The 9,595-nt window shown below is 42.6% G+C and overlaps 2 protein-coding genes and 2 pseudogenes across 2 annotated transcripts; all 4 read left to right on the forward strand.

Annotated features, from left to right (window-relative positions):
* The first annotated feature begins 129 nt into the window (after positions 1-129).
* On the forward strand, positions 130-741 carry LOC109746658 (putative ripening-related protein 4; annotated as a pseudogene).
* A 1,273-nt stretch (positions 742-2,014) lies between these two features.
* Positions 2,015-2,626, forward strand: LOC109746659 (putative ripening-related protein 4; annotated as a pseudogene).
* A 1,315-nt stretch (positions 2,627-3,941) lies between these two features.
* On the forward strand, positions 3,942-5,719 carry LOC141020644 (putative ripening-related protein 4). Its single transcript, XM_073499391.1, has 2 exons — positions 3,942-3,960; positions 4,529-5,719. Exons 1-2 carry the CDS (start codon positions 3,942-3,944, stop codon positions 5,140-5,142), a joined length of 633 nt encoding a protein of 210 aa, XP_073355492.1. The 3' UTR covers positions 5,143-5,719.
* A 1,291-nt stretch (positions 5,720-7,010) lies between these two features.
* Positions 7,011-7,622, forward strand: LOC109746660 (putative ripening-related protein 4). The gene is made up of 2 exons (XM_073498708.1): positions 7,011-7,090; positions 7,145-7,622. Exons 1-2 carry the CDS (start codon positions 7,011-7,013, stop codon positions 7,620-7,622), a joined length of 558 nt encoding a protein of 185 aa, XP_073354809.1.
* Positions 7,623-9,595: the final 1,973 nt, after the last annotated feature.

Consider the following 9,595-nt stretch of genomic DNA (forward strand, 5'->3'; position numbering starts at 1 on the left):
AATTAGATAACCCAGTTGTTATTCCTTGGGGCTTGGGCCCTATATAAAGAACAGGGATCAACCAATATATTCTCACAAACGCACAAGCACAAATTGCAGATTTGCAAGCAACATGAGTACCTCACACACATGGCTAACGTGAAGAAGCTATTAGCTATGTTTGCTCTCGTGATGTTCCTGTCAGAGCTCCGCGTCCATGGTGTCTCCGTGTCCGTGGGCAGCAGCGCGAACGTTACTACAGAGACCAAACATCTTCTCGGCAAGTGCCACATCAGTGGCTTCCTGCATGGCAAATCCGGCGACTGCAACAAGGATCACGGCTCGGTCTGCTGTAAAGACGGTCACCGCTACCCGTAATTCAGGTGCTCGCCCCCGGTGTCGGCCGACACACCGGCGATCCTAACTCTAAACAGCTTCGCACGAGGTGGAGACGGCGGCGGCAAATCGTTCTGCGACAACTGCTTCCACAAGGACACCGAGCTGGTGGTGGCGCTGTCCATGGGGTGGCTGCGCCTGGACGGCAAGCGCAGGTGCAACAAGATGATCCGCATCAACGGGAACGGGCGTGCCTTGCTGGCCAAGGTCGTCGGCGAGTGCGACTCGGTGTACAGCTGCGACACCGAGCACAACTTCGAGCCACCGTGCCCATACAACGACGTAGATGCGTCACCGGCCGTGTGGAAGGCGATGGGGCTCAAGGAGGAGATTGGAGTGTTCAAGATCACTTGGTATGATGTGTGAGCTATGCCATGAAGACCTTGCATTAAGCTATGTACACGCAGACATGCAGAAGCGTAGATGTGTGCGTTGTTCTCTTGGTGGTGGAGTTGCTGCTAATTAAAATAAGCCACCGCTCGCTTGTATTTGATATTTTCACAACTTTATGTATTTGTCCTGTCTCGATGCTATATTTACGATTCACATGTATATGATATTTTTCTTGATTTATGTATTTACCTAGTTTCCGTGCTATATGTATTATTTACGTGTATTTAATATTTGTTGAGATTTATGTATTTGCCCAGTTTGGGTACGATATGAAATGAAATTGGCGAATACATCAATTTTTAGTTCAACAAGACCTTGCATATATGACTGAGTACACACACACACACAAACACACACACTACCATATGTGATGCTATGCTGGTCCTAGACATATATTTTACTATTTATACACAAAAATATTGAATTCTTCGGGGTGGTAAAACTCGATGATTTTTGAGTTGTTCCTAGAATCGGTTCTTTCAGCGCCTCCTGGAAAGAAACACCAGTATTGAGAAAAAAAGAGAACCCTAAATGATGTGGATGGAGCTGGTGAAATTAAAAAGCGCTTTGAGTACCACGAAACAACAAATTGCCAGTAATATATAGAGGGAAAGTCTAGTGCGTTACATTTGTAATAATTTAATCCGGTGGTGTATTACTTTGATGTTGCCGAGCTACACCTTAATCTTGGTGGATTCCATCCCATATATAATATAAAAATTTTGGAAACGTATGTCACTCATACGGATAGTTTAAACTAGTTAGTTAGTTGCACTACTTTCCTGTGAATTTCATTCACTCGGTCATTCACAAATGACTATTAATGGAAGCTCCATGCCAAAATTCCATTCATTGAAACAAAGAAGGCGTCTGTTTAAAAATAATTCTTGCGCACCCAATTGTTAGTTGCACTACTTTCCTGTGCATGTCATTCACTCGGATGTTCAGGCATGTCTCCACCTCGACTATTATTGGAAGCTCCATGCCAAAAGTTTATTCACAAAAATAAAGAAGAGACGGTTGTTTAAAAGTATATGTTGCACGCCCAAATGTAACAAGCCCGAAGGATGCAGAACATCAACCATCTCTGGGTTACAAAACCGAAGAAACGAGACTGAATTAGATAACCCAGTTGTTGTTCCTTGGGGCTTGGGCCCTATATAAAGAACATGGATCAACCAATATATCCTCACAAATGCACAAGCACAAATTGCAGATTTCCAAGCAACGTGAGTACCTCACAGACATGGCTAACTTGAACAAGCTATTAGCTATGTTTGCTCTCGTGATGCTCCTGTCACAGCTTCGCGTCCATGGTGTCTCCGTGTCCGTGGGCAGCAGCGCGAACGTTACTACAGAGACCAAACATCTTCGCGGCAGGTGCCACATCAGTGGCTTCCTGCATGGCAAATCCGGCGACTGCAACAGGGATCACGGCTCGGTCTGCTGTAAAGACGGTCAGCGCTACCCGCAATTCAGGTGCTCGCCCCCGGTGTCGGCCGACACGCCGGCGATCCTAACTTTGAACAGCTTCGCATGAGGTGGAGACGGCGGCGGCAAATCATTCTGCGACAACCGCTTCCACAAGGACACCGAGCTGGTGGTGGCGCTGTCCACGGGGTGGCTGCGCCTGGACGGCAAGCGCAGGTGCAACAAGATGATCCGCATCAACGGGAACGGGCGTGCCGTGCTGGCCAAGGTCGTCGACGAGTGCGACTCGGTGTATGGCTGCGACGCTGAGCACAACTTCGAGCCACCGTGCCCATACAACGACGTAGACGCGTCACCGGCCGTGTGGAAGGCGCTGGGGCTCAAGGAGCAGATTGGAGTGTTCAAGATCACTTGGTCTGATGTGTGAGCTATGCCATGAAGACCATGCATTAAGCTATGTACACGCAGACATGCGGAAGTGTAGATGTGGGCGTTGTTCTCTTGGTGGTGGAGTTGCTGCTAATTAAAATAAGCCACCACTAGCTTGTATTTGATAATTTCACAACTTTATGTATTTGTCCTATCTCGGTGCTATATTTACGATTCGCATGTATATGATATTTTTCTTGATTTATGTATTTCCCTTGTTTCCGTGCTATATGTATTAATTACATGTATTTAATATTTTTTGTGATTTATGTATTTGCTGAGTTTGGGTACAATATGAAATGAAATTGGCAAATACATCAATTTTTAGTTCAACAGGACCTTGCATATATGACTGAGTACACACACACAAACACACACACACACACACACACACACACACACACACACACACACACACACTACCATATGTGATGTTATGCTGGTCATAGACATATATTTCACTATTTATACACAAAAACATTGAATTTTTCGGGCGGTAAAAGTCGATGATGTTTGAGTTGTTCCTAGAATCGGCTCTTTTAGCGCCTCCTGGAAAGAAACACCAGTATTGAGAAAAAAGAGAACCCTAATGGATGTGGATGGAGCTGGTGAGATTAAAAAGCGCTTTGAGTACCACGAAACAACAAATTGCCAGTGAATATACAGAGGGAAACTCCAGTGCGTTACATTTGTAATAATTTAATCCGGTGGTGTATTACTTTGATGTTGCCGAGCTACACCTTAATCTTGGTGGATTCCATCCCATATATAATATAAGAAATTTGGAAACGTATGTCACTCATACAAATAGTCTAAACTAGTTAGTTAGTTGCACTACTTTCACGTGAATTTCATTCACTTATTCACAAACGACTATTAATGGAAGCTCCATGCCAAAACTCCATTCATTGAAACAAAGAAGGTGGCTGTTTAAAAATATTTGTTGCATTCCCTATTGTTATAAGCCCGAAGGTTGCAGAACACCAACCATCTGTTGGGTGCAAAACCAAAGAAAGAGACTGAATTAGTGCAAAAGAAAGTCAAATTTATTGTAAAAAAAGTTCCAAACTTTAGTGGCTTATTATTATCATTATTATTTTCTATGTGAGGTGTATATACAACCAGGAACTAAAGGGTATTTCCCACTGGGGCATGCTCTACAATATTTGATGATTTACAGGTTACATACTTATGTTTATACCCTATAAAATAGAATTCAAAATTCATTTGAATTCTATGGGCGGTAAAATACCGAGATTTCTGAGTTTTTCCAAAAAACCGATTCTTCCGGTGCCTCCAAAAAAACACCTGGTATGGAGAAGGGCGTGGAAGGTAGATGCTGGAACTACAAAGCGCTTTGAGTAACACCAAATAGAAAATTACAAGAAAAAATAGATACAAGGTTAATCCCATGTGAGTTACATTTGTAACAATTCAATCTATCTTTATGTTATTCTGATGTTACCGAGCTAGACCTTAATCTTGGCGGCTTCCATCCCCAAGATATAATACAAGTAGGAAACGTACATCACTCTTGATACGGATAGTCTCAACTAGTTACTTTACACTACTTCATTATGCATGTCATTCACTCGGATATTCACGCATGCCTCCACCTCGGCTATTAATGGAAGCTCCATGCCAAAAGTTCATTCAATAAAATAAAGAAGAGACGTTTGTTTAAATGTATATGTTGCATGCCCAAATGTTAAACGCCTGAAGGTTGCAGAACATCAACCATCTCTGGGTTACAAAACCGAAGAAACAATACTGAATTATATAACCCAGTTGTTGTTCCTTGGGGCTTGGGCCCTATATAAAGAACATGGATGAACCAATATATCCTCACAAACGCACAAGCACAAATTGCAGATTTGCAAGCAACGTGAGTACCTCACAGACATAGCTAACTTGAAGAAACTATTAGCTATGTTTGCTCGCGTGATGCTCCTGTCACAGCTTCGCGTCCATGGTGTCTCCGTGTCCGTGGGCAGCAGCGTGAACGTTACTACGGAGACCAAACATCTTCGCGGCGGGTGCCACATCAGTGGCTTCCTGCATGGCAAATCCGGCGACTGCAACAGGGATCACGGCTCGGTCTGTTGTAAAGACGGTCACCGCTACCGGCAATTCAGGTGCTCGCCCCCGGTGTCGGCCGACACACCAGCGATCCTAACTCTGAACAGCTTCGCACGAGGTGGAGACGGCGCCGGCAAATCGTTCTGCGACAACCGCTTCCACAAGGACACCGAGCTGGTGGTGGCGCTGTCCATGGGGTGGTTGCGCCTGGACAGCAAGTGCAGGTGCAACAAGATGAGCCGCATCAATGGGAACGGGCGTGCTGTGCTGGCCAAGGTCGTTGACGAGTGCGACTCGGTGTATGGCTGCGACACCGGGCACAACTTCGAGCCACCGTGCCCATACAATGACGTTCACGCGTCACCGGTCGTGTGGAAGGCGCTGGGGCTCAAGGAGCAGATTGGAGTGTTCAAGATCACTTGGTTTGATGTGTGAGCTATGCCATGAAGACCTTGCATTAAGCTATGTACACGCAGACATGCGGAAGCGTAGATGTTTGCGTTGTTCTCTTGGTGGTGGAGTTGCTGCTAATTAAAATAGCCACCACTCGCTTGTATTTGATATTTTCACAACTTTATGTATTCGTCCTGTCTCGGTGCTATATTTACGGTTCACATGGATATGATATTTTTTTTTATGTATTTACCTTGTTTCGGTGCTATATGTATTATTTACGTGTATTTAATATTTTTTGAGATTTATGTATTTGCCCAGTTTGGGTACAGTATGAAATGAAATTAGCAAATACATCAATTTTTAGTTCAACAAGACCTTGGATATATGACTGAGTACACACACACAAACACACACACACTACCATATGTGATGTTATGCTGGTCATAGACATATATTTCACTATTTATACACAAAAATATTGAATTCTTCGGGCGGTAAAACTCAATGATTTTTTAGTTGTTCCTACAATCGGTTCTTTCAGCGCCTCCTGGAAAGAAACACCAGTATTCAGAAAAAAAAAGAGAACTCTAAACGATGTGGATGGAGCTGGTGAAATTAAAAAGTGCTTTGAGTACCACGAAACAACAAATTGCCAGTGAATATACAGAGGGAAACTCTAGTGCGTTACATCTGTAAAAATTTATTCCGGTGGTGTATTACTTTGATGTTGCCGAGCTACACCTTAATCTTGGTGGATTCCATCCCATATATAATATAAGAAATTTGGAAACGTTTGTCACTCATACGGATAGTCTAAACTAGTTAGTTAGTTGCACTACTTTCCCGTGAATTTCATTCACTCGGTTATTCACAAATGACTATTAATGGAAGCTCCATGCCAAAATTCCATTCACTGAAACAAAGAAGGCGGTTGTTTAAAAATATTTGTTGCATGACCAATTGTTATAAGCCCGAAGGTTGCAGAACACCGACCATTTGTTGGTTGCAAAACCAAGGAAAGAGACTGAATTAGTGCAAAAGTAAGTCAAATTTATTGTAAAAAAAGTTCCAAACTTTTGTGACTTATTATTATCATTATAATTTTCTATGTGGGGTGTATATACACCCAGGAACTAAAGGGTATTCCCCACCGGGGCATGTTCTACCATATTTGATGATTTACAGGTTACATAATTATATTTATACCCAATAAAATAGAATTCAAAATTCATTTGAATTCTTTGGGTGGTAAAATACCGAGATTTCTGAGTTTTTCCAAAAACCGATTCTTCCGGTGCCTCCCAAAAAAACACCTAGTATGGAGAAGGGCGTGGAAGGTAGTTGCTGGAATTACAAAGCGCTTTGAGTAACACCAAATAGAAAATTACAAGATAAATTAGATACAGGGTTAATCACAAGTGAGTTACATTTGTAACAATTCAATCTATCTTTATGTTATTCTGATGTTACCGAGCTAGACCTTAATCTTGGCGGCTTCCATCCCCCAGATATAATACAAGTAGGAAACGTATATCACTCTTGATACAGATAGTCTCAACTAGTTACTTTACACTACTTCACTATGCATGTCATTCACTTGTATGTTCACGCATGCCTCCTCCTCGGCTATTAATGGAAGCTCCATGCCAAAAGTTCATTCAATAAAATAAAGAAGAGACGGTTGTTTAAAAGTATATGTTGCACGCCCGAATGTTACAAGCCCGAAGGTTGCAGAACATCAACCATCTCTGGGTTACAAAGCCGAAGAAACGAGACTGAATTATATAACCCAGTTGTTGTTCCTTGGGGCTTGGGCCCTATATAAAGAACATGGATCAACCAATATATCCTCACAAACGCACAAGCACAAATTGCAGATTTGCAAGCAACGTGAGTACCTTACAGACATGGCTAACTTGAAGAAGCTATTAGCTATGTTTTCTCTCGTGATGCTCCTATTACAGCTTCGCGTCCATGGTGTCTCCGTGTCCTAGGGCAGCAGCGCGAATGTTACTACAGAGACCAAACATCTTCGCGGCAGGTGCTACATCAGTGGCTTCCTGCATGGCAAATCCGGCGACTGCAACAGGGATCATGGCTCGGTCTGCTGTAAAGACGGTCACCGCTACCCGCAATTCAGGTGCTCGCCCCCGGTGTCGGCCGACACGCCGGCGATCCTAAATCTGAACAGCTTCGCACAAGGTGGAGACGGCGGCGCCAAATCGTTCTGCGACAACCGCTTCCACAAGGACACCGAGCTGGTGGTGGCGCTATCCACCGGGTGGTTGCGCCTGGACGGCAAGCGCAGGTGCAACAAGATGATCTGCATCAATGGGAACGGGCGTGCCGTGCTGGCCAAGGTCGTCGACGAGTGCGAATCGGTGTACGGCTGCGACGCCGAGCACAACTTCGAGCCACCGTGCCCATACAATGACGTAGACGCGTCACCGGCCGTGTGGAAGGCGCTGGGGCTCAACGAGGAGATTGGAGTGTTCAAGATCACTTCGTATGATGTGTGAGCTATGCCATGAAGACCTTGCATTAAGCTATGTACACGCAGACATGCGGAAGCGTAGATGTGTTTGTTGTTCTCTTGGTGGTGGAGTTGCTGCTAATTAATATATGCCACCACTCGCTTGTATTTGATATTTTCACAACTTTATGTATTTGTCCTGTCTCGGTACTATATTTACGATTCACATGTATACGATATTTTTTTTGATTTATGTATTTACCTTGTTTCGGTGCTATATGTATTATTTACGTGTATTTAATATTTTTTGAGATTTTTGTATTTGCCCAGTTTAGGGATGGCAATGGGTACCCATTACCCGCGTACCCTGTGGGTAAAAACCCTATTAGGGTAAGGGTATGGGACAAAAAATTACCCATGGGTACTTAAATGGGAAAATATCATACCCATCGGGTAGAGAGGGTACGGGTATGGGATCGTATAACCCATGCCCGCGTACCCATGTACCCATCTAAAATGTTGACAGGTGGGTTTCCGTTAATATCCCAATGTATTCATTTCCCTCCTAATCATGCTAGGTAAAAACTCTATTATGTATTCAAATTATCTCTAAAATTTATCATGATTTCGTGAACTTAAAGTGTATGCATATGTGTTGTTATTTATGATTATGTGTTGTTGTTTAACATTTTTATATGTCACTTCATAGGCAAATACTTTTGTTTATGAGAATATGTTGTTGTTACAATATGTTGTTGTACATTGTTGTTTAAGATGTGTTGCTATTAATAATTTATGATTATATGTTGCTTTTTACAACTATTTTCTACTCAATTGATGTGTTCTAAACGCGGGTACTTTTACCTGCGGGTACCCATAAACCCTGTCGGGTGACGGGTATGGGAAAAAATTGTACCCTTGACGGGTATGGGTATGGGTGATGGGTAAACTCACGGCGGACGGGTAAGGGTATGGGGTAGCTCCATCCGTACCCATACCCTGCGGGTGCCATCCCTAGCCCAGTTTGGGACAGTATGAAATGAAATTGGCAAATACATCAATTTTTAGTTCAACAAGACCTTGCATATATGACCGAGTACACACACACACTACCATGTGATGTTATGCTGGTCATAGACATATATTTCACTATTTATACACAAAAACATTGAATTCTTTGGGCGGTAAAACTCGATGATTTTTTAATTGTTTCTACAATCGGTTCTTTCAGCGCCTCCTGGAAAGAAACACCAGTATTGAGAAAAAAGAGAACCCTAAACGATGTGGATGGAGCTGGTGAAATTAAAAAGCGCTTTGAGTACCACGAAACAACAAATTGTCAGTGAATATACAGAGGGAAACTCTAGTGCGTTACATTTGTAATAATTTAATCCGGTGGTGTATTACTTTGATGTTGCCGCGCTACACCTTAATCTTGGTGGATTCCATCCCATATATAATATAAGAAATTTGGAAACGTATGTCACTCATACAGATAGTCTAAACTAGTTAGTTAGTTGCACTACTTTTCCGTGAATTTCATTCACTCGGTTATTCACAAATGACTATTAATGGAAGCTCCATGCCAAAATTCCATTCACTGAAACAAAGAAGGCGGCTGTTTAAAAATATTTGTTGCACGCCCAATTGCTATAAGCCCGACGGTTGCAGAACACCCAACCATCTGTTGGTTGCAAAACCAAAGAAAGAGACTGAATTAGTGCAAAACAAAGTCAAATTTATTATAAAAAAGTTCGAAACTTTTCTGGTTTGTTATTATCATTATTATTTTCTATGTGAGGTGTATATACACCCAGGAACTAAAGGGTATTTCCCACCGGGGCATGCTCTACCATATTTGATGATTTACAGGTTACATACTTATATTTATACCCAATAAAATAGAATTCAAAATTCATTTGAATTCTATGGGCGGTAAAAAACCGAGATTTCTTAGTTTTTCCGAAAACCGATTCTTCCCGTGCCTCCCAAAAAAACACCTGGTATGGAGAAGGGCGT

The sequence above is a fragment of the Aegilops tauschii genome, chromosome 5 (genome assembly GCF_002575655.3).
Source record: "Aegilops tauschii subsp. strangulata cultivar AL8/78 chromosome 5, Aet v6.0, whole genome shotgun sequence".
Classification (NCBI taxonomy): domain Eukaryota; kingdom Viridiplantae; phylum Streptophyta; class Magnoliopsida; order Poales; family Poaceae; genus Aegilops; species Aegilops tauschii.